Genomic DNA, 26,248 nt, shown 5'->3' on the forward strand with positions numbered 1-26,248 from the left:
GGCAGCCCATACTCCTTGTCCGGGAGATGAGTGCTTCAGGAACTTGGAGATCTGCCTGGGCCTGGGGTAACTATTAGAACTTTAAAGGTGATATAGTGACCACCTTCCTCAATTTAAATAAAAAAGGTCCTAAGTATAATAACCATATTGATGGAAATCCTTTGGGTCATGATGAAGGTGTAGAAAACTGTCTATTTCTTTGTTTTAAAATATCACATGAAGCACACATGCACATGTTCACATAAATACATTCCTATGGACAATAACATACAAATAACTTTTTTGAGATTATCTTAAGATGGTCTTTTTCCTTCATTTTAAATCACTTTGATTTTGTTTTGTTTTCATTTTGTTTGTTTGTTTTAATCTGATACTGGAGTGGGTTGCCAAAGAAAGATGGAGTCCAGAGCCAGTCCTGATAAGTGTGAAAAAACCCTGGTTTGAAACTACAGCTTCTTTACAGTTAATTTTGTTTGGTGAGACTTGAAGTGGCAACTTTGGATTCTTCCTGTCTTGATTTTGACATTTATTTTCATGGTTATCCTTTGGACTTCAGACACTAAACAAGGGATCACAATTCTACTTTACTATATTGTTGATGGGATGTTATTTTAGCTTTGGTTTCTCTTAGCCTGGGGAGTTGATATGTGTCTGGTTTATTCAATAGTATGATCTCATGAAACAGAAGTAAGAGTTAGGAGGAATGAAAAGAGAAGGTGGGAGAGTTAGTACAATGGTACAATGCTAGGGCAGTCTGGTTCCTTAATCCATGGGACTCTCTGAGAAGACTTTTGGAACTGACTATGGAAGGAACAAAGCAAAGAAACATTTCTGTCAGCTGCTTTTCAAGAGTTGTTTTACTTCCAGATTGTGCTCCAGGAGTGCTAAGTATTTCTTGTGGGGTTCCACATTCTGGTATTAGAAAAGTCCTAGGGCAGGCAGCAAGAAGTATACTGTAAGTATCCAAGTATACAAGTATCCAAGTAACCTGATGTCAGGTTACGTTATGTGATGCTTCCAGGCCTGTTCAGAACTGGTTGCTGATGGTAGCTGGAATAAGAGATGAAACAGAGGATTTAAGTGAAGCACTAATTGTGTCCATTACAGAAACATAATACTTGAAATATATGTAAATGCAAAATTTGTTATACAGTGATATTAGGTGCATTAATTATTCTGTATAGAAATATTGCTGGGTTTCAGATGTTTCCATAGTAGATAGTGAAACAAGATTCCTGGCTGGGTGCGGTGGCTCACGCCTGTAATCACAGCACTTTGGGAGGCCGGGGTGGGTGGATCATTTGAGGTCAGGAGTTCGAGACCAGCCTGGCCAACATGGTGAAACCACGTCTCTATTAAAAATACAAAAACAGAGCCGGGTGTGGTGGTGCATGTCTGTAATCCTAGCTACTCGGGAGGTTGAGGCATGAGAATCGCTTGAACCCAGGAGGCAGAAGTTGCAGTGAGCCGATATCGTGCCACTGCACTCCAGCCTGGGTGACAGTGAGACCCTGTCTGAAAAAGAAAAAAAAAAAAGATTCCTATTTCTTTTTCAGCGGCAAGATAGGTAGAGTTTGTTTGTTTGTTTGTTTGTTTGCTTTTTTTTTTTGTTTTAATTTAAGAGACTTCACATGTATTTTCTCATTTAAGCCTTGTGGCCGCTTCGAGGTAGGTTTGATTAATCTATATAGATAGGTAGATAGATAGATAAGGATATTTCACAGAGAATTAACCTGCCCAATTAATAAGTTGCAGAGTAAGACCTATCTTTCTCCAAGAAGCTTTGTTTCTCCCCTGTTATTGAAGGCTATATAATTATATTAGGCCTCCAAGGCCTCCAATCTGTAAGCCTAAACCTTTCAACTAGTTTCTTATTCTAAAGGTCATTTTTATGTATGCCTCTAATCCACTAGAGGTCAGTATTGGGTTGAGAAAGTCAGGAGCCTTTAGCTTTTGATTCTTATTATTTTTAATTCTCTGAGTCTTATTGCTAGGTAGCCCTGAAAGTTGTATTCCACAAGAAATGTTTATTTAATGGCATGTGTAAGATGCCTCATAGACACACTTTGACAGTTTTAGAAGTGTTAATAGTGAATTAGTTTGACAGTCCAGGTTAGGTCATGCTTTTGGGTTCTCCCCTAACTTCTAATGGGTAGAAAAGCACTCAAGTAAAGTCTTCTATAAATTTTTACTGGGCCAAATCTCATTTTCACATGGATTCCCTTTTGTTACCTGTTCTTTTTATATAATAAATATCTAAATTTACTATGTGTATGTCACTTTCTGGACTTGGGGCAGTCTAAGAATGGTAAAGTGTTTTTCTTATCCTGAAAGAGTTATATACACTGAGGTGCTTGACTGTCATTTTCACCTGGATACTCAACAGGTTTATGGCACTCATCTTTTTTTTATCCTGCATTCAACTTACTATTTTCATGGTTCCTATTGCTTGGAATGGCCCTACTGTCTAGTCATCAAGGCCAGAATACTTGGAGTTATTCTTATTTCCTTCTTCTCTTCCATGTACCACATTTAAGTCAGTTAATTCTGTTACTTTTGCTTCTTATAATCTGTTGCTACCTTTATTCAAGTTCTCATAATGTTATTTGGACTGTTTTAGTGATCTATATTAGATTTCCTGTTTCCAGTCTTTGTCTTTTCTCAGTTGACCACTCCCCTACTTCTTGAGGGTTTGTCTGAATTGTAAAGCTGATCCCATTATTTGCCTGCTTACATTCTTTTATTGTTTCTCTAACATTGAAAATGCTTTATATAGCATCTTTAACTTTATCTCCTCTTACTGCTTTATAAACTATAGTCTAATTATACAAAGTTACTTGCCGTTTCCTGAGGGGATAATATTTTTTTCATACATAGTCCTTTCTCATGCTGCTTCATTCTTCTGGAATGGTTACTCTTTCCATTTATCTCTGAAAAAGCATATTTATCTTTTATTTATTGATTTGCTTCCTGTAATAATATGATGTGAGATTCAGGGGTCAGGGTCTCCATCTTATTTATTTGTATCACCAGTGTGCAACACAATGCTTGGTACCATGTGGACATTTAACATGTGTTTGACTGAAGGTAGGAGTACAGAGAGAAAACATCATGAGTTAGAGCAGTGAGAAATGGCTTTCTAAAGGAAGAAGAATCTTACTTGGGTTTTGTAGGAAGGGTTAGATTGAGGCAACGAAAGGTAATCAGGTAGAGAAATGGCAGAACTAAGGATATAGAAGTGGAAATTTACCCAGCGTATTAGGAGGTAGAGTCTCACCCAATTGGAAGATTCATCTTGGAGGATATTGGGTAAGTACATTGGAAAATTAGGTTTAGCTTCCATTATGGTGGAATCTAAGTGATAGATTATGAAGTTTAAACTTGTTTAAATCCCTCTGCCCCTGCCCCAATTTCCCTTATATCTAATTGACATGAGAACAAATGTGGTTTAAGAAGAGCCTGGATGCATTAGGTAGGGGGATTGTAATAGGAAGGTGATGAGTTCCATTTTAGGTACGATGGAAATGAGGCGACGGTGGAACACACATTAGTAGTAGGAAACGGGACATGTGCTACTGGATTTTGGGAGAGTAGAAAGAGTGGTTTGAGGGATAAGGGTTTGAGGAGTAAACCTTGCTCAATTTCTCTATATTAGGAAATCAGAGAAGAATATATATGAAGTACTCTTGAGAAAGAGGTGGTAAAGTGTGTAAAAATTACTTACAAATAGAATGAACAACTAAGAAAATGAAAACACCTAAATGCTTTCTCAGATCTAGTTGCTGTTAGTATTCCTTGTACCCCTCTCCCTCTACTCCAGCCCAGTCAGCAGAAGTCAGTGAGCTGCTTCTTTGCCACGTTATTATAATGGTTGTCTCTGGAGGGATAGAATAGAATCAATGGTCTTGATGAAACAGCATAGCATATTAGAAAAGATCTCTGAAGGGCTTTTTCTTTTTTTGATTTTCATGGACTTCAATGTCATATTTTCATTTTTATATATATTATATGTAGTTATGTATTTATATCAGTATTTAGTCTTCACCACCTCTTGCCAGTACCATAACATACATTTTGAATAGATGATAACTTTCATTTGTTCATTGCTTTTGAAACACTGATAATATTTTATTGATTATGAAGGAAATATAATTAACTTGGGATTCAATAAAATATGAGTTACTTATGAAAGCGTTTGGTTTTGCTGTACTGAAAGAGGATAGAGTTAAGCGAGCAAATGATCACTCTCTAGGTGAGAGCTTGCTTTTTTAAAATATGAAAGTTTTAAAGAAAGTTGTACCTTCCTTTGTGCCCCTGGAGTCCTTGATCCCTTTTTGTATATTTTGCATTGGAAGTAAGTGGGGAAGAACATCTTACTTTTGAGAAAAATAGAATATTCTATTTAACTTGGTTTCTGAAAGGCTTGGAGGATATTGTGTCTTATGTACAAACCTAAATTAAATGATTTGGGGTACTTCTCGATCTCAGTTTGTTACTGAAGCCATGTATTTATGTAAATCTAACCAAAATATCAATGGGTGATATGCAGAGAAACAAGTATGTCCATTGATTCAAATCTCTGGAATGTAGATTCTTTTCATTTTCTTGGCAGAAACTAGTTCACATAGTTGAAGTTTTTCTCTGCCTTGTTATAATTGTCTCATTTCACTATGCCTGGACTAACTTCTTATACTTTATATTTATCTTCATTTCATTAACCTTATACAGAAGATTGGAGACTGATTTTTCTCCTGAACCAATTTCTATTTGCCACTGAGGAGAAATATCTTATATTGATTAAGAAATGTATACTTTCAGAAGTCACATTCTTAAGCTTTATATCTTGGGGTAATACCAAATATTACATTAAAAGAAAGAAAAGGAAGTTCCCTTGGGAAATGTTTTTGGAACATGCTGGATTAACCAAATTAAATAAGTTTCTTTAAAATAGGACCTCTCCCAGCTTTTGTTCTGTTAGTGTGCATTGCGTATCTGTAAGAGGGCTTATGGGATGCAGTGTTTCCTGTTGATTTGACCACAACTCATATTTGGGTAACATTTTGATCATGCTTTGAGGGACTGTTGGTGTAGTGGAAATGTCACTAATTTGAAATTTAGGAGACCATACTTTGAGCTTCTGATTTACCACTCACTTGCCTTGTGACTTCAAACAAATCCTTTGTTTTCTAGCCTCATTTTCCTGAGTGGCAATTAAGGTAACTTCTAGCTCTAATGTGGTTTAATGTGGTTTAATGCTTCTGTTGTTGACTCTGGATAGTCCCACTTTCTACCTCTCTGTATCTTTTGAAACCATGCCACCATATCAGTTTATTTTTTTTTAAGCTGAAGGGATTACACTACCTTTTCTGGGGTTCAGAAGAAAAAACCCTTTAAAACCCTGCTTTCCACAGATCACAGTCATGGAATCCTATTCAATTACTTAGTTCAAATCACTTTCTGAAGATAATTCATTCTCCTGATTATATTTCATTGGTCTCTTATATCCACATAACTGTTTTTAACAGTATCTTAAGCCTAAATGTATTAAAATTAATTCTAAGCTCCCACCCTTTTCCTTCAACCATTATGGTCTCAATATGGTATTTTCTTGTCAGAGATAAATAGTAGGCACTAATCTCCTGGCCTACTAAGACAAAACTGGATAGATTTCTTTTTGTGATGATTTAATGGATATATTTGAAAAGTCTTATGATAATATTGATTGGTTATCTGTTTTCTGTGTTAACTTGGAAAATGAGTTAAAATACGATAGCTCCAGGGTTAAAAAGGTATACATTAATGTGTTTGGCTTTATATCTGATACTAAAACTTTATGTACTAAGGCCTTTTGTTGTAGTATTTTCTTTAAGATATCAATTTGTTCAAAATTAGAAGTTTGTGGAAAGTTTAATTAAGTTTTGTTTCTTTTTTCTTTCTTTCTGTCTCCTTACCCCCACCTTTTTGGTGTGTTTGTGTGTTCTTCTCTATCCTAGGCCCAGCAGCAAAGAAACCTGGATAACATCGTCTTGCAACAACCCAGAATAGGTAGCAAGAGGAAATCTAAGAAAGATGCATATATAATCTTTGATACAGAGATAGAAAGCACTAGTCCTAAGTCTGAACAGGATTCAGGAATTCTGGATGTTGAAGACGAGGAAGATGATGAAGAGGTAACTAACATTTGATGCGGGGAAGTGAGACTATTTTTAAGCTTAAATAGTATGTTTGAGATGTGATGAAGAGTTTATCCATATAATGTAGTTTATATGATCTTCTGGATATTAAGTACCATTTTGAATACAAATAAGACTCAATATAAGGAAATTGAAGATACACTAAGATAATTTAGATCCTGATTCTTTTTCAAGAATTTAAATTTTAAATTCACTCCTCTATTTTGAAAAGTTTCAGGGTTTTTAAATTCTGTACTGACTGGGAACTACATTAAGGGAAGAGCAGAGTTTACCTACCTAGAGACAGAAGGTCTAGGTGACCTCGGCTGAAACTGCAATAGTTACTGGAGACAAACAAAAAAAATGTTACTTCAAAAGCTGGGGAGTGAACAAATAGATTCTTTACCTTGAGAAATGGCTCAGATGGAAAATACACAAAGATTCCAGAAAGTTGAGAGTGCATTTCTGGAGGAAATAAACATATGAGTGATTACAGGGTAACTGGGAATTTTGTGACATATTCATAACCTCATAGATTAGTTCTGGGTCACTGTCAGGGAAGAATAAGATTAAGTGCCTTAACTAGTACATATTTTTATATCTTTCTTTGTTGTTAGAAGGATGTTTAATGTGTTTTTAAAAATAAAACTATTATGACCTTTGAGATTTCCTGTTAAATGTTTTTTTCTAAATATTTATCATTTGCATTAACTGGATGTCTCTTTGTGAGTGTGGTGTTTAGGAGCATGAGCTTTAGAGTCAGACAGTGTTCAAATCCTGGTTCTGCCACTTAAGTTTTAAAAAATTCTTAATAATTATATCATTTACTTTTAAAATGGCCACTGACATGTGTAAGGAATCATTTACTCCTGTAGTCAGTAGCCTTTTTTTTAAGTGCTTGCTTCCTTTCTCCAGATCAAACTGGATTCACTACTTCTTCCCCGTACTTGTCTCCTGTTACACCGTTACTACTCTCTTGCTTTTATCTCTTTCCCAAAACTTGTCCTAATTTTGTAATCTTGGATAAACTGTTTAATCGTTAAGCTGAGTGTCTTCACCTATTAAGTAGAGGCGGTAGTCTCTACCCCATAGGATTTCACAAATCCTTGCTCCTTAAAGGGTGATGAGGAAACATTGGTTTCTGTTCTATCTTCATTACTCTTCCTTGCTGACTTCTGTTATATATCTCTATTGTCATTATGCCTGCCTCTATTATTATTCCTCTTTGACTTCAAAAGGTGAATTGGCAATGTTTAAACTGTTACTGTTTGAGCTGAAAAACAAATAAAGATGTTATTTTTATGTCTACAACCTTAGCATTTAAGTTTGATAGAACATCTCAGGAGCTATCATAAGAATGTAAACTACTGCATTCTTTTTTTAAAATTAAATTAAATTTAATTAAATTTATTATTTTTTTTGAGACAGAGTCTCACTCCGTTGCCCAGGCTGGAATGCAGTGGCTTGATCTCGGCTCACTGCAAGCTCTGCCTCCTGGGTTCATGCCATTCTCCTGCCTCAGCCTACCCAGAAGTTGAGACTACAGGCGCCCGTCACCATGCCCAGCTAATTTTTTGTATTTTTTAGTGGAGATGGGGTTTCACTGTGTTAGCCAGGATGGCCTCGATCTCCTGACTTCGTGATCCACCCACCTCGGACTCCTAAAGTGCTGGGATTACAGGCGTGAGCCACCATGCTTGGCTGTAAACTACATTCTTTTATATAAGTTTCATTATTGAGGGGACACACTTCTGCTATTTAAGTGAATAATTTTATTTATCATTTTTAAAGTTTATATTTTACTAGGATATGTTTATTATGTAAATGAAGTACATTAATAGTTAACAAAGCTTGAAGGTTTCATCCTATCCCTACTGCACATGGATTGCAAGAACTCTTACTAGCTCTTAATAGAGCTAAGAAAAGTCTTTTGAGTGTTATCTATTGGACCACTTTAAACTAAAATGAACCAACTATTGGCCTAATGACTCATGGAGATAGAAAGAGATAGAGGGGACTTTATTCCCCTGAATATTTTCTAACATTCTCCCTACTTGCCTGGAATGACTGGTGTGTTAGGATGTGGATTCACCCTGGAGGACAAACTTTCAGATATTAGATTCCATCACAGATGATCAGTCACAGTAGTAGCACAATAAAGCATCAGTCTCAAGAAGCACCAACTAACTCCTTTAACCTACATTTTGCGTGCCCATGAAGAAGATGAAATTCTGCCAGATACTGTGGCTTATGAGTTAGACATAGTCTGTGCCCTTGGATCGTACAGTACCTGAAGAGATGGTTAGATGATAAGATAAAAAATAAAATATATACACAGTTCTTATATATCATTGAAACTGTGATATATAAAAGGAAACCAATCTTTATAATGGACCCATTGAAGATCCTGGGTAAGTTCCTTTTAATTTCTGTGCCATGCTCCTTCTTTGCCTTGTCCTGTGAGGTCCAGAGAAGATGAAGAAAATGAGACTAGTAAAATGTGTGGGAGGTTTCTCATAAAAGTAGTACTGTAAGAATGTACTTGGAAGTTAATATTTTTAAATGGTTCTATATCTCAAATCAAACAATTCATATTAAAGATTTGCTGATTGAGCTCTTAAAACAAAAATTTGGCACTTCACTGTCATCTAATGGCATTCTATCTTAAAAAAATTCTACCTTATATTTATTTACTTCTCAGTTTGAATCTTCTTCAAGTGCACATTCTTAATCTCAAACCTCATGTAGAGAATTATTTATTTAGATGTTTCCAAACTGGTTTCTTGGCATAGTTCTTGCATGGTGTGAATAAATTCTTCAGATAAGGTCTTTCGTGACCCACTGTGACGTTCTGACCTTCATTCTTGTCATTCTTCAACAGACCTCATTGAGAACAGCATAGTTTTTGGAATATTGTGACTTTTAATCTGTAAGCATGGTAACCGTGGCATAGAATCCTGTATGGCAGTCATTCTTAATCTGTTTGGGGTCATGTATTACTTTGAAAGTTTGGTAAAAATATATGGAGTCATTTCCCGGTAAAATGTACATATATGCTGTCACAAAAACTTTTGCATGAAATTTCAGGGAGTTTATGGAATTCATTTTACCCCTAGGACCCAACTTAAGAACTGTGTTGTAGAACCATGTTTCTTGAAATTTAACGTGCATGGGAATCACCTGGGAAGCATATTGAAATGTAGATTGTGATTATACAGATTGAGAATGAGTCCAAGTCTGCATTTTTTAACAAGGTCCCTGATGAGGATGGAGCTCCTGGTGCCTGGAGCCCTAGAACATAAACATATTTCTATGTTGTAATTGTAGCCCTAGCAAATTAATACGTCCCATTACTTCAAAATTACTGCAGCACAACAATAATCAAGATATCTCAGAAGGCTTTCTATTACATGGCATTTGTATTTACATTAACAATTCCCTCCTGTTGATTCTATACTTCAAAAGAGACACCAAAATCTGGAGAGAGAAATCTGACATGAATTATTTGGTCAACAAATACTTATGTGACCCATACTCTATGACCAGTGGTGTGGATGACATGGTTACCACTGTTCCTTAACAGTTGGCAAATAAATTAAGTTGGCTGCAGAATGGGTGATTTAAACAAAAATCTGTTTTCTCACATTTCTGGAGGCTGGCTGTCCAAGATCAAGGTTCCACCAGGGTTAGTTTCTCCTAAGGCCTCTCTCCTTGGCTTGCAGATAGCTGCCTTCTAGCCGTATCCTTATACAGTTTTTTTCTTTGCTTATATCTCTTTTTATAAGGTGTGTCTTCCTCTTTTTATAAGGATACCAGTCCTATTGAATTAAAACCCCATTCTTATGATCTCATTTAACTTTAATTACCTCTTTAAAGGCCCAGTCTCCAAATACAGTCACATTGGGACTAAGGACTTCAACATAGGAATTTGCGGAGGAGACACAATTATAGTCATAACACAATTTAGTCATAACAGAGGGTGTTTGGAAAGTATACAAAAAAGATTTGTTTTTAGAATGTACAAGCTTTTTTCTTTGTGATATTAGGGGAAATTATGTAATTTTTCTAAGCATCCCTTTTCTCACCTATGAAATAGTGACAATAATTATGTCAAATTGCTTGTAAAAAATTGTGGTTGTGATATTTGACCCAAATTTTAAAATATTGATTGTAAAACTTTCCATTGACAGGAAGGTAACAGAAAATGAGGATCATTCCTCGATAAGCTAAAGGCTACTTTAGAAGTTTAGAGTTTAAACTTAGACTTAAACAAAGGCTGCCTTTACAAGTTTAGAGTTTAAACCAGAGGTTGCAGATTGGCAACCTATGGGCCAGAAACAGCTTGCATACTGGTTGTTGGCCTACACAATGCTTAAGAATTTTTAAATTAGTCGCCAACTTCTACAAGTCAATTAGATTCACATAAAAATCTAGATTTCTAATTTAGTTTTTTTCTAAGCATGGTAGTAATAGACTGGCCTTGAGTAGCAATGTTGCCATCAGGGATATGGTTTAAATGTGATGACAAAAATATAATACTGCTTATATTGGGTGTCTATCCAAAAAATATGGCAAAATAAAAAACAGACTGACAGGGCCACACTGATGTGAAAAAAAATAATGTGCTTTGTAAGAATAAATAATAGTCCTTGATATTTCATATACAAAGTATGTCTATTAAGAGAATATGATTTAAAATTGCCAGCATCCATCACTTAATCCCAATACCCATTGATACTTGTAGGCTTTGAATTTTAAACTTCTATTCTTAATGAAATCTGGCCTATTAAGGACATATGCAATCAAAAGAAAAGTAGGTGCCCATATATATAATGAAATACCAAAAGGGCAATTTAGAAGGTTGAATGAAAACGTTATGACATGCTTTAGACATTCTGTTTTGGTTTTCTTATTCCCAGTCTTTGCTCTTTTAGGTCTATCCATTGGTAAAGATATATTATGACTCACATCAACTCAAGGTTTTTTTCTTTCTTTTTTTTTTGGTTGTGGTGATAGTGTAAATGCCCTGTTATTTTGAAATCATTTGCCTCAATTATAAACTTCGACCTCTCTTTTCAGGTCTTGTAGAATTTCTCTTTTATAGTCTCATTGATTATTCAAAGAACTTTACCTTGCACTAAGTTGCTAGTAATTGCAACGGTGGAATATGATCCTTTACCCCCTTCTTCTTGCCTAGAATGCCTTATTCTACTTTTATCTGAAGGACCCCTCAATTTTACTTCTTCTGTAATACACTCTTTTAAAAATTTTCTTTTACTTTTGAAGAAGTTTGCATCTTCAGAAAAGTTACACATGTGGTATCCATATATGCTTCACTTAAATAGTTCACTTATTAAAACTTGACACGTCCTCTCTCTCTCTCAAAAATTTGATTTTGAAAGAATAGGGGTGTGCGTGTGTGTGTGTGTCTGTGTGTGTTTGTGTGTATGTGTATGTTTCTTTTCTCTCCCCAAACTGAGCCATTTGGAAGAAAGTGGCATGCATCATTCATAATATTTGGAACTCCAAATACTGTAATCTGTGTTTCCTGACAATGACGTTCTTCTATATACATACAATACAGTGATTACATCAGGAAATTTCACATTGATGGTGACACTGCCACTTAATATACAACCTTTATACAAATATCTCCAGTTGTTCCAATAATGTTCTTTCTAGCAGATTTTTTTTCCTTCATTTTTTTCCTTGCAGCCACATCCAGACAAATTTTACACATTAATTTTTACATCTTTTTAGTCTCCCTTAATATCCATCTGTTTAGGTACATCTCGTTATATCCTCATGACTAGAATCAGGTTAATCATTTTTGGCAGGAATATTACAAAGGTAATATTAAGTTCTTTTCATTGCATCACATCTGGAGGCACATATTGATTAAGATGGTGTTCACTAGATTTCTTGACCATAAAGGTACCCATCCTTCTTTGTAATTAGTAATGCATTAGACCATGTGACTATCCTGTTCCCTAACAACTTGTCACCCAGTGGTTTTAGAATTCATTGATGCCACTTTCCGGAATCATATGTTGCCATGGTTGTTATAAGATATTGTGATTTCCTATTTTTATCATTTCTTTCACATTTATTAGTCAGCATTCTTCTATAAAAATCTTTCCTTTTCTCGCCTTATTTTTTGTAGTGTCAGTGTGGGCACATGGATAATCATTTTATATACAATGTGTTATATTCCATCTTGTCTTTCATTTTCATTTTCCACTTGTTCCAAATTATCCATCCAGTTTTTGAGCTCTGCTCTTTAATTTCTCTTCTTTTCCACAAGAAACCCCAGGTTCTGCCCCAGCCCTGGCATCAGCCATTTCTTCAGAGAGTTCTAATTTTGTTTACTGGAAAATGATATTTAGAAGCTAACATGGGTATTAGGTATACCCCTTTTGTGGACAGAGCTAAGAAATACACCTGCTACATTAATGTGTAGACTTAAAAAAATAAATCATGAGTTAAAGCTAATACTTCTAAAGCTAATATTAGAACTTACTTCTAATTCCAATCTAATGTAATACGTTTTTTCTGTCATTCTATATTTGTATTTGCGAATATTCTGGTTTCCAGAGTATCAGTATATTTACTCTTTTGGATAATTATATAATACCCAGAAAATAGTTGCAGAATTATTATGCAAATGTCACTAAAAGCAATAAAGTTATTAAGTTCAAGATTTCTTCACAGTTCTTTTAATCCTACAGTGTATCCCACTAACTCTGTATAGTTCAGAGTACTACGTTCAAACACTTTTGGCTAATTTTTTTTTCTTCTGTTTGATTGTTACCAAATTGATATATATATAATTAGGTTCATTTGTTTCTTTTTGTATTATTTTTTAGGGTTCAACTATCCTTATTTATTTAACTTTTTGACTATTTAAAATATGAACATGGTTCAAAGGCAAAACTATATAAGAAGATATATTCAGTGAAATCCCATTCTCATCCTTATCCTTTCCACACTGCTCCTACCCACCTTTTGTAAGTAATGAGTGTTGTTAATTTTTGTATGTATACCCTTCATTATACCTTAAGCAACATAATTATTAATAGCATAATACATATATATTTGTACTTTGTTTTTTTTCATTTGAAATATATTCTGAAAATTATTCCATATCAATTCATAGAAATATTTCTCATTCTATTTTTACTGCTAAATAGTACTCCATTGTTTGGATGTACCATAGTTTATTCAGCCAATCTATACATGGACACTAAATGATTTCCAATTTTTTTTAATTAAAAAGTAGTGTTTTAACTGTACAGCTATTAGAATAGCTAAAATAAAAAAAATACATTACCACGTACTGTCAAGGATATAGAGCAAATGGAACTCATATATTGCTGTGAAAATGTGAAATGATAGAGTCGCTTTAGAAAACAGTTTGGCAGTTTATTATAATGTTGAACATACAGCTAGGAGTGGTCATATATATGACCTAGCAATCCCACTCCTGGGTATTGAACGTTCATGTTCACTCAGAAGCTTGAAGCTTAATATTTATAGCAACTTTGTGCATATATTACCAAAACTAGAAACACCCTAAATGTCCTTCAGTGCATGAAGGGATAAATGAACTGTGGTATATCCATAATTGAAGTACCACTCTGAAATAAAAAGGAGTAAACTGCAGAATGTATGAAACAACACAGATGAATCTCAAATGCATTATGTTCAATGGAAGAAGCCAGGTTCAAAAGGCTATAAACTATATGAGTCTATCAATATGACAATTCTAAAAAGTCAAAACTCTAGAGATAGAAAATGGTTCAGTGTTTGCCAAGGGCTAGGCATCAGGAAACAATTTGACTACAAAGGGCCATAGGGAATTTTGGGGAGTGCTGAAACTGTTTCTTCTTATCTCGATTATGATGATGATTACAGGTCTATATGCATTTGTCAGAACTTACAGAATTGTTTACTAGAAAGAGTGAATTTTACCATATGCAAAACACTTTAAAACTTTAAAAAAAAAAAAAAAATCCTGAGAACTGTTTTTCCATGTGGTTGGAGCTATATCCTCAGGGTAGGTTCCTAGAAGCAGGATTGTTGAGTCAAGGGGTAAATGCACATATAATTCTGTTAGATAATGTCAAATTCTCCTCCACAGGGGTTGTACTGTTTTCGATACCCTACCACCCACCCCAGCAATGCATGAGTTGCCTATTTTCTTACAGCTTCTTTAAGAGAGTATTTATTTTAAGCTTTTGAATTTCGCCGTTCTCATAGATAAGAAACATATCTCTTTGTAGTTTTAATTTTCGTTCCTATTACTGTGGGTAAAGTTGAATATCTTATAAGGTTCAGGGCTATTTGTATATCTTTTTTGTAAACTGCTTATGTCTTTTGCCTATTTTTTGAATGATTTTGATTTTTCTTCATTGTTTATTAGTTCTCTGTATATTAGGGATATTCGTTCTTTACCTATAATATTGTAACTTTTTTTTTTTTTTTTTTTTGTTTTTTTTTTTTTTTTTGAGACGGAGTCTGGCTCTGTCGCCCGGGCTAGAGTGCAGTGGCCGGATCTCAGCTCACTGCAAGCTCCGCCCCCTAATTTTTTATCCTCTCAGACCTTTTATGTTTAATACCAAGTAGTGCAAAATTGCCTCTTTTGCCTAAAGGTTTAGCGTTTCATAGCATATAGTGGACCCGTGTTAAATAAAGACCAGTTGAATTTTTGTTTCACCAGTGTTCAGCCTTTTTGTTTGTTTGTTTGTTTGTTTTGGAGACAGGGTCTCACTCTGTCACTCAGGCTAGAGTACAGTGGCATGATCTCAGCTCCCTGCAGCCTCAACTTCCCAGGCTCAAGCGATCCTCCCGCCTCAGCCTCCTGAGTAGCGGGGGTACAGGCATATGCCATCACACCTGGCTAAGTTTTGCAGTTTTTTGTAGAGATGGGTTTCGCTGTGTTGCACAGGCTGGTCTCGAACTCCTGGACTCAAGCGATCCACCTGCTTTGGCCTCCGAAAGTGCTGGGATTACAGGTGTAAGCCACCATGCCTGGCTCTCAGTGTTCAGCTTTAAGCAGAGAATTCTTGAGGGACTATCCTTTGACTTTGGTCACAGGTTTTTTGCAGTGCATCAGTAAGGAGAAATGGTGGTTTTTCTTGATTTTGTTCTGCTTAGTGCAAACACTTGAGTAATTAAGTGGTAATCTGCTTAGGGATTTCTCAGAAAGAATCCTAATAATTTGTGAGAAGCTCCTTGGCATAATTTTGCACTTTTTTGGGATAGGGCTCTGGCCACAGTATTCTTATATGCTAAAAGGCTTAGAAAATTCTTTATGCTTTTGCTAATTCTAGTCACTTAAAATTATAGGCCTTCCAGTTTGTTGGTGTTTCTGTGGTGTTTAGTCTAGCTGCATAAAAGCTCATATCCAAATGAATTCTACCCTTCTTTTCTCTGAATTTTGGGAAGCAACATAGATCTGAAATGCACACTGGTGAAAAATGTTTGCCAGACATTTCCTGGCTTATAGACATAATATGGGCTGTCAAAATTGATCCTCTGAATGCAAAGTCAGTGCTCCTTCAGCTAATCATTTGTTGTCTTCTCTCCGCAGAAAAATGCCTGGTACATTTTAATGACTTGAGATCTAAGTAATGCTCAGAAACAGGCACCAAGTCCCTGCATTCATTTACCAATACGGAGAAACTATTTTGTACTCAAATAATGAGTGAGAAAGATATCTAAATTCCTTGCAAATCTCTATCAAACTCTTTTTGGATGATCCATCTACTTTGAAAGCCTTCTTAAGAGAAAAATAAATGCTGTGTAGGTGTATGAGAGAGTGTGTGTGTGTCTGTGTATTTGTGTATCTTCTGGTGCAACTGTGGGAACAATAGGGCTGGAGTGTACTAATGCATTTCTGTTTTAATGTGCTGTCTTTATCGGCAGCAGAGGTAAATATCTCATAGTATGTCGCTACTCTTCTTGAGTGGAGGGAGGCAAGCAATCTTTTCTTATAGTGTATTCCCCTTTTCTAAGGGTATGCTTACCCAGCAGTAAAGCTGGTAGAGTTATTATATTTTTACCTGCAGATAATGTTTCTTTCCTGTCTTCCTTCACTAGTGAGTCTTTTAAAATAGAAAATATTTATGAACTCTGAATCCTTTTGGAGGAAGGGTTAGAAAAATATTAAATGAATATATCTGTTAAAACTTGAATGGCATCATGCATTTTAAAAATCAAAATATTCTTTTTTTAATATGTAAATGCATTTTCCTTATGTGCTATGAGAGGAACTTAACCATTTACTTTTCTGTTTTTAGAGACTTTCTTTTACCTGAACTAAGATGTATTAGAGAGGAAGAAAAATATATCCTAAAAGTCACATCCTGGTGTTTTGTAAAAATTCTTGTAATCAGAAATGTTGATGTTTCTTTTCCTCCTGATCATCTAATATTCCCATGTCTATGCTGAATCTGTATATCTTCTGTAGTAAATATTATCTGTGGGGGCTCGTAATATTTTTTCAGGGGCTTTTGATTTTTTAGGGGGCCTTTGATTAATCCCATTTTAAAATTTACGTTTGTTTTGTAACATCCTCTATTTTCAGACTCTTTTTCGTCATCTATACATTGGTCTCATGTGTTCAGTGCTATATTTATAGACTATAAATGCTCTTTAACAACAAATATTCCACAAACAAAAACTAGGAACTAATGCTTTGATTGAAGCTGTTAATAGGTATTATAAAAATATAAGAATAATTGTACTGAAACTAACAGATTAGCCATATGTATTGGTATCTAGTGGATACCAAACGTGGATGCCAATAGGATCCATTAGATGCCAATTCATGTACCTAATCTGTCAATGATCTCTAATTGATATGTGAATGTATATTTATAGAAGAATGTAATAGTTGCTTCCATGATATCTACCTCTGGATACTGAAGTTAAGGCATCCTCAAATGCTTTACTAGGTCATTATTTATCGGTTATTAAAAAATGTATCCTAGTTCGCTTAGTTTATGTAATGTTATAATATGCTCTGAGGCACAGATATCTTAGTTATAGAATGTAAAATCTTAACTACTATTTGATCCTCTGGAGAAAGGTTTGAACTGGCAAAAGGCACTAATGCTCTCCATTCAGAAACTATTTAGGGAATTAGGCAGCTGCTGTCCTTGGTGATGAAATTATTTCATGTAAATTCTTAAGGAAAACAACTAGTTAAAAAAAACAGGATAATCTTGAATATACTATTTGTGGCTACTATTTGTATCTTCATAGATCTATTTGAACTTCTAGAAAAATACAGACTCCAGTATCTTAAAGTCTTGAGTTCCTGACTGCCAGGCAGAGGAAATGTTTAACTATTCTAATCATGTTTCTGTATCTCAGAAAGAAAGCCCTTATGAGAGGAAATGACAACGTCCTACCACAAAGTTATCTCTTATCAGTTATAGTGGCAGTCGATGATGATTTGTCAAATTTGGACATGTGTAAAATGCAAGGGCTGTGTTATTTTCTTTGGAAAGGAAAAATTAGATGAAGCTGATAATAGAAGGAGTCATGGCTTTTGTTAGGAGACAGAAACTATTAGAAACAGTTATTGTTAGCTTAAGAAAGTGTCCTTGGACCCCTCCCTCTGCCCCAGCTGAAACCTAAACCTCCTTGAATCATTCTTTGCAACTTGAGGGGAGGGAGGGTCAAAGAAAAGGAAGAAGTATGAATATAGCTTTGACAGAGAGTTAGCATTTTAAATGGTGATCAAGATGTGGACCTTAAAACAGACACATTTCTGTGAGTCAGGAAAAACTTCATTTTTTTCTGATACTCTTCCCCGCCCCTATTTATTTAGATTTTTGAAAGTTCACTTCTTATTCTTCCCAACCTATAGCATTCCTTCACAGCCAATGTATGTTGCTCTTCTCCTTTTGCCTTTCTGTAGTTGTGATTCTTTTTCATTAGTGGCAGCAGAGAAAACACATCTCACTCTAAGCAACATGAGTCAGTGCATACTTTACATACCTTTATCCTCACAGCACTCTTCTTGGTTCCTCATGGTGTTCATTCCTAGTGTTCTTCACAGAGGGGACCATAGAGGAAAAATGATTTCTAAATGTTACGCTATTTTGGGAGTAGAGGTAAAGGTTGTGAACGGAAGCCGCATTTTACTCCCTTCTCTTTTTGTCTAGATTTCTGTGTACTGCTTTCAAAGCAGGCAGTCTTGTGCTTAGGAAGACTTAACTGGATGGTGGTTCCAGTGGCTAAGAAATAATAGAGACAATACTTACAAGTCAGAGCACTTTAGCCTGTTTGAAGCTAATAGAATGATGTCACAATAGCCTCAGAGAGAATAGATTTGGTTGTAAATATTTGTTGGAGATGACAAAAAAAGGCCTTTGTCTCCTTTCTAAATGTATCAATTTTTTTTAATAGTATGCCCACATAAACCAGTCTTAGCCCATTAGTAACAAAATGTCTTTGTTATGGGGCTCTGTTAGCTTATTTATCGCAGATTTTTAGGGAAATTTTCCCTTAATTTAGATGTTCATTCTGCAAGGGTGGGTCTGACATGTAAAAGGGCTAAGGCCTTGTCTGAGGAATGGCTACAAGCAGTTTCCTTTTGAGTGAAAATATGGTTCTGAGATGAAGTTAAACAAAATAAACTGCATGAAGAAGAATATATAAACAAAATTATGATTGAATTTGCTACTCAAAATTATGTAAGAAAAATTCTTTAAACTTTTTGTAAATATGTAACAGAATTTAAAAATTATTAATTCTAAATAAAAGAAAAATGTGTCATTTCCTATACAGATCAAACTTTTAAATATGTTTTCTTCTTGTCCTTTTTCATATGCATGTGTAGTTTTTATATAGTTTAAATACTATTGTGAATATCATGTTTGATGTTTTAACATTTTTCTTCTTTTGAGAATGTGTTTTGCTTAGCTGTAGGCTCTGGTTTTTTGGCAAGATAAAAGAAATTTTCCTCATATTTTGGCAAGATAAAATAGGCTCTGGTTTTTTGTCAAGATAAAATAAATTTCCTTTAGCTCTCTACTTTGCAGTCCAAAAGAGGAGACTGTAAAGATGTTTTAGTGTTGTGATTATTTCAAATAAGAGTGCCTAAAATGATCACCTGTGGACTCTTTGTGTTATTAAGATGAAAATGAGTGTCCATTTGCATTCGTACAATTTTTATATGCTATTTAATCTTACTCTTTTTAAACTGCATGCTGCACATCTGTCCATATTTTTTTTCAGTAATTTGCAATGCTCATTACCTCTTCATAAGGTTTTTGTTTGTTTGTTTGTTTGTTTTTTTTTTAGGTAAAGTTATTCTTGGGCCATGCTATAGGATGTTGACCATCTTACTATCAGTTTTTAGATTCACTTAAAAGTTTGTTGTGTGCTTACAGAGTATATAGTGCTATCAAGGAACTTAAAATATAGAAATTTAATATTTGCTGTCATGGGTGTGAAGCAGATGAACAGAAGAGTCAACAAGTTTGAACCCATAAATATAAAGGTGTGATGGTTCCAGAGGGAAAAGAACATAGGTGTTGTGCTGTTGAATTTTAGAATTAGTAGATTTCATTAAGAAAAGTATCTTGGTAAAGAAGCTATGCCCCAAAAGAAGAAATGAGATTTACTTTATGAAATAAGGGAAAATGACCTTGTAATTATGAATCAGCCCTACCCAAATTAGATATGCCTGCTGCTTATATTCTGATGAATTGTGTAGTTACCAGTGTTACAGTAAAAACTGGCAGGTCTTTATTTTGAATACTTCTTTATGTAATTTTTTCATTTTCTTTTTGTTTTATTTTGTTCAACATTTACTTTCAATATTTCCTTTTATTCTTGTTAAATCCCTATAAATCAGCTGATTAGTTTTTTTTTCAACTGAGGAAATCGAGCCCAAAGTAAATCGTGAATTACTCTTGTCAGATCACAAAGCAAATCAGTTTTAGCATTGAAACTAGATTCCAGTTCTTACCTGATGTTTTTTTCTTTTACTTTCTCTCTTGATGTCTAGGTTTAATTAACATACACTATTCACATTAAAATCCATTGGTATTACTTCTTGGTTTGACTTTTCCATTCTTTGTCTTATTTTTCACATAATCTCCCCTCTTTTCGTAGCATATTTCTGATTTTGATTGCATGTTGACTTAAGTATTGATGAATTCTTGTGTTCTTCAGAAGTTGGCTGGCAGGCCGTGATTCATATTGTGTGGCTAATTTTGTTTTTAACTACTAAAACTTAGTTTTTTATGTAAACTCTCATATCTTTTAGAAAAAGTCGTCATGAAAGGTACATTCTCACATTGTTCTTATTTTCCCTTTAGAGTCCCATGGCCAAAGATGTATCTCTAAAGGCAAATGCAGGATTGGTACCACCTGTTTCTCTTCTCTGCTACCCATCCTTGTGGGCTTTGTCCCAGCCTTGGTGTATATCTTCACAGTTTATTAATTCTATGGCTCAAACATAAGAACTAGGTCTTTGGAAACCTATTTCTTTGTTTGTTTTATATTTCTCACTTAGAAGCTAGAACTGGCCTTTATAAAAAGAACCAAACACTTGAGTAGTAACAATTAAGGTAGTTGCTTTTAATAGCTTTGTTTGAATTTTTTTGTTGTAATCTTGTATTTGCAGGTACCTGGGGCCCAAGATTTGGTGGATTTCTCTCCAGTTTATCGATGTCTACACATATATTCTGTCCTGGTGAGTCTTTATCTGGCTCTGCCTAGTAAAGATGTCCATTGAGTTCAAAACTTTGCTTTCTCAACTTTTGGTAGTTTTTCTGTTTCTTATTAAGAGTGAAAAATGAGAAAACTCTTCTTGTTTAAGGACTGTTAATTATAAAAAGCAATTTTGAATCTCTTATGTTTTTATGTAATATGCTATGGCTAGTGACATTTCTCAGTCATCAATAAATCAGTAGCTTATAACTAGAAGTAGTCATACACATCCAGATTTCTGTTTTTAGTTTAATAATGTAATTATTTAAATAACAATATTCTGTCTTTACACATTAAAATAGTATTTGTGAAAATGTTTACTTTTTTATTCCTAATGACAATTATTCCTTTTGTCATGTAAAGCATATGGAAAAGGGAACCTCTCTGTGTGGGGGATATTATAGATGTCAATAATATTCTAAGAAATGATCCCTTTCTCCATTTTGGTAGTACACTCACATGCAGACACATAGATACACAGAAAGTGAATCAAAAATTAAACTGTAGCAACCAAGACAAATTGGTGAGAGAAGCCTATTATTGATTTTTATTTTTACAGAAACTTTCACTGGTGCTTGTATCAGGTTGTTTTTAATATGTTGAAGTATGTCTTATTGCTCAGTCTCTTATCAGTTTTTCTGTGTGTGTGTGTGTGTGTGTGTGTGTGTGTGTGTGTGTATATATATATTTTTTTTTTTTTTCTTTTCTTCTTTTTGAGACAGAGTTTTGCTCTTGTTGCTTAGGCTGGAGTACAGTGGTGTGACCTCGGCTCACCACAACCTCCGCCTCCCTGGTTCAAGCGATTCTCCTGCCTCAGCCTCTTGAGTAGCTGGGATTATGGGCATGTGCCACCACACTCGGCTAATTTTGTATTTTTAGTAGAGATGGAGTTTCTCCATGTTGGTTAGGCTGGTCTTGAACTCCTGACCTCAGGTGATCCTCCGTCTGGGTCTCCCAAAGTGCTGGGATTACAGGTGTGAGCCACCATGTCCGGCCTCTTTGTTCATGTATTTAACATAGTGTTACTTTGTCATTACTCCTGACAATTTGGGATACTGACCTATGGACTTTATGGTCTGAAGTATTTTGTGGTAGTTTTATTGGTTTGATTAAAAATCAGGTAGTTTCTTCTTCTCTCCCTCTTTCGCCCACTTCTTCATCTTCCTCTTTTCTTCTCTGTTTCTCTTTCTGTCTTCCCTCCCTTTATACTCCCTCTCTCTTAATCTACCATTCCTTTTTTTTTTTAAATAGGCAGTTAAAGTAGTGAATACTAAAAATAATGTGTAGCCTTATACTGTGATTTTTGTATTTACATTTGAATATAAGTATGTCTCACTAGTTTAAATGTCCATACTAGAATCACTCTAACAGTGGAGAGGCATTAGAATTAAATTTAATATTGCAGTAGCAGCAATTTCTCAGAAGACATTCTTTTTTTTTTTTTTTTTGGTTTTATAAAGAAGCTCTGAATATCTTACTGCTAAAGTAACATATACTCATTTAGAAATTTTCAAGTTACAAAAAGTAAATAAAACAAAAGACATGAAAATAAAATTATAATTGCCTACGATTTCACACCTAGAGACCACCATTATTTATGTTTTATGTATTTACATCTAATATTTTCAGACATTTTTAACAAAAATAAAATTCATATTGTCTGATATACGTACAATTCTTTTTTTTTTAAAAGATTTATTTTAGGTTTAGGGATACATGTGAATGTTTATTACATAGGTAATCTCATGTCACAGGGGTTTGTTGTATAGATTATTTCATTACCCAGGAATTAAGCCCAGTACCCAAAAGTTATTTTTTCTGCTCCTCTCCCTCTTCCCATCTTCCTCCCTCCACTCTCAAGTAGACCTTATTGTCTGTTGTTTCCTTCTTTGTGTTCATAAGTTCTTGTCATTTAGCCCCCACTTATAAGTGAGAACTTGGGGTATTTGTTTTTCTGTTCTTGCATTAGTTTGCTGAGGATAACAGCCTTCTGCTCCATTCATGTTCCTGCAAAAGACATGATCTCATTCTTTTTTATGGCTGCACATGTACCATTCCTTGTTATATAAAGGTCAAGCCAAATGTAGATTGAATTGTATCAAGGCATCTAAAACAAGTTGACAATCTTTTTCAATCACAAGTATAGATAAGAAATCATATACATCTTAGACTGTGACACTCTATTATCAATTCATAAAGGCCCCCCTCTTGTATTTTATTTTGTTTTATTATATTTTTTCCATTCATTCATTGTTTACAAGCCCAGTTGTCTTTCATCTCCAAGAATAATAACACTAATAAATGTAATATATGGTCATAGATGTGTAAATATCCTTGAAAAATGTATAGTGATTTGTAAATGTATGTGCTTTTAATTTACTCAAATGCTGTTGCGCTATGGTTCTAGTTTGCATTTCTCTGGTTACTAGTCAAAATTGTGGTTTTCTTTATAGACTAGTGGATCTTTTTAGATTTTTTTCTATAAAGTGCTTATTTTTAACCTTTGTCCATTTTTTAAAATCGGGTTTCTTATTTTTTTCCCTCTTTTCTGAAAGAGTAATTTCAGAAATTCCTCATATATTGTAGATACTGACAGTTTAGAATGTTTAAAATGTCCTTTTTTCATAATTTGTCACCAGACTCTAAACTATGTCTATGTTATGTTCAGTGAAACAGAAATATTTAGTTTCCATGTAATCACATCCATCAATTTTAGCCATATAAGTTTATACTTTTGAGTTTTTTTTTTTAAAATACCTCTTTATCCTGCTGTCACAGAGTATTTACTTTATATTACGTTTAATATTTTACCATTTACATTTTCATCTTAACCCATCTTGGGTTCATCATTATATATAAGGGGACTTTAGAAAGTTCATGGAAAAAAGAAACTAAAACATAAAAATAAAAAATATAAACTTTATTTTTCAACAGAAGCTCCATCAAGTTTAAGACACTTTGGTAAGCAATTATACCAGCCATTTAGCCCATCTCTAAAGAACTGAGGATCCTAGAAATTTAACCATGTCAATGTAGTCTTTTGTACATTATTAACTGAAGAAAGATAGTTGCCCTTTAAAGGCTTTTTAAAACTAGGAAACGAAAAGAAGTCAGAGCAAGCTAAATCAGGACTGTAAAGCGAATGTCTAATGATTTCCCATTGAAACTCTTACAAAATTGCCCTCATTTGATGAGGGGAATGAGCACAAGCGTTGCTGTAGTGGAGGAGGACTATATAGTGAAGCTTTCCCAGGCATAGTTCTGCTAAAGCTTTGGCTAAAAGTCTTATAATAAGCAGATATTATTGTTCTTTGGCCTTCCTGAAGGTCAACAAGAAAAATTCCTTTAGCATTTCAAAAATCTGTTGCCTTGACCTTTGCTCTTGACTGGTCTGCTTTTTCTTTGACTGGACTACTTTCATCTCTTGGTAGCCATTGCTTTGATTATGCCTTATCTTCAGGATTGTACTGGGAAAGCCCTGTTTCTCTTCTGCCACAATTCTTCAAAGAAACTGTATTAGTCTGTTGTCACACTGCTATAAAGAATACTGCTCGAGGTCGGGTGCAGTGGCTTATGCCTTTAATCCCAGCAGTTTGGGAGGTTGAGACAGGTGGATTGCTTGAGGTCTGGAGTTTGAGACCAGCCTGGGCAACATGGTGAAACTCTGTCTCTACTAAAAGTACAAAAATTAGCCAGGCGTGGTGGTGGGTGCCTGTAATCCCAGCTACTTAGGAGGCTGAGGCAGGAAAATTGTTTGAACCTGGGATGCAGAGGTTGTAGTGAGCCAAGATCATGCTACTGCACTCCAGCCTGGGCAGCAAAACTGGGGATTCACTCTGTCCCTTGAAAGCTGTGTAGAACTCCAGCAAAAGAAACTATCATCAGAGTGAACAGGCAACCTACAGAATGGGAGAAAGTATTTGCAATCTACACATCTGACAAAGGGCTAATATCTAGCATCTACAAAGAACTTAAACACATTTATAAGAAAAAAACAAAAAACACCATAAAAAGTGGGCAAAGGATATGAACAGACACTTCTCAGAAGAAGACATTTATGCAGCCAACAGACATATGAAAAAATGCTCATCATCACTGATCATCAGAGAAATGCAAATCAAAACCACAATGAGATACCATCTCATGCCAGTTAGAATGGTGATCATTAAAAAGTCAGGAAACAACAGATGCTGGAGAGGATGTGGAGAAATAGGACTGCTTTTACACTGTTGGTGGGAGTGTAAATTAGTTCAACCATTGTGGAAGACAGTGTGGCAATTCCTCAAGGATCTAATATTAGAAATGCCATTTGACCCAGTGATCCCATTCCTGGGTATATACCCAAAGGATTATAAATCATTCTACTATAAAGGCACATGCACAAGTATGTTTATTGTGGCACTGTTCCCAATAGCAAAGACTTGGAACCAACCCAAATGTCCATCAATGATAGACTAGATTAAGAAAATGTGGCACATATACACTATGGGATACTATGCAGCCATAAAAAAGGATGAGTTCATGTCCTTTGCAGGGACATGGATGAAGCTGGAAACCATCATTCTAAGCAAACTATCACAAGCACAGAAAACCAAACACCTCATATTCTCACTCATAGGTGGGAGTTGAACAACGAGAACACATGGACACAGGGCAGGGAACATCACACACTGGGGCCTGTCAGGGGGTGGGGGGGTCTGGGGGAGGGATAGCATTAGGAGAAATACCTAGTGTAAATGACGAGTTGATGGGTGCAGCAAACCAACATGGCACATGTATAGCTATGTAACAAACCTGCATGTTGTGCACATGTACCCTAGAACTTAGGGTATAATAAAAAAATAAAAAATAAAAAAAAAGAAAGTTGCGTAGAGCTCACATATGCAATGTGAACTCACTCAAGAAAAACACTACCTGAGACTGGATAATTTTAAAGAAAAGAGGTTTAATTGACTCACAGTTCTGCAGGCTTAACAGGAAGCATGGCTAAGTGGCCTCAGGAAACTTATGATGGAAGGTGAAGGAGAAGCAGGCACCTTCTTCACAAGGTGGTAGGAAAGAGAATGAATGTGAGGACAGGAAAAACTGCCATTTTAAAACCATCAGATCTTGTGAGACTCACTCACTATCATGAGAACAGCATGGGGGAAACTGCCCCCATAATCTAATCACTTCCCTCCCTTGACACGTGGGAATTACAATTTGAGATGCGATTTGGTTGGTGACACACAGCCAAACCATATCATAAATGGTTCAGGATCTTGATCCCCCACTTGTTTAAAATTTCCATTGAAAGTTCTCTGCTCTTTTCTGCAGCAGATCTGAGTGCAGTGGTTTTGTAT

The 26,248-nt window shown here is 35.1% G+C and overlaps 1 protein-coding gene across 5 annotated transcripts in view; it reads left to right on the forward strand.

Moving 5' to 3' along the window:
• EXOC6B (exocyst complex component 6B) overlaps positions 1 to 26,248 on the forward strand; it is a 678,199-nt gene that overhangs the window by 250,552 nt on the left and 401,399 nt on the right. For 3 of the 5 annotated variants that reach the window (XM_005575615.4, XM_065526962.2, XM_065526963.2), the window contains 2 exons: positions 5,994 to 6,170; positions 20,821 to 20,889. In XM_005575615.4, coding sequence (XP_005575672.1) covers positions 5,994 to 6,170; positions 20,821 to 20,889 — 246 coding nt within the window. The remainder of the gene's footprint in view (positions 1 to 5,993; positions 6,171 to 20,820; positions 20,890 to 26,248) is intronic. The other 2 variants (XM_065526965.2, XM_074011555.1) reach the window with 1 other exon arrangement.

The sequence above is a fragment of the Macaca fascicularis genome, chromosome 13 (assembly GCF_037993035.2).
Source record: "Macaca fascicularis isolate 582-1 chromosome 13, T2T-MFA8v1.1".
Taxonomy (NCBI): domain Eukaryota; kingdom Metazoa; phylum Chordata; class Mammalia; order Primates; family Cercopithecidae; genus Macaca; species Macaca fascicularis.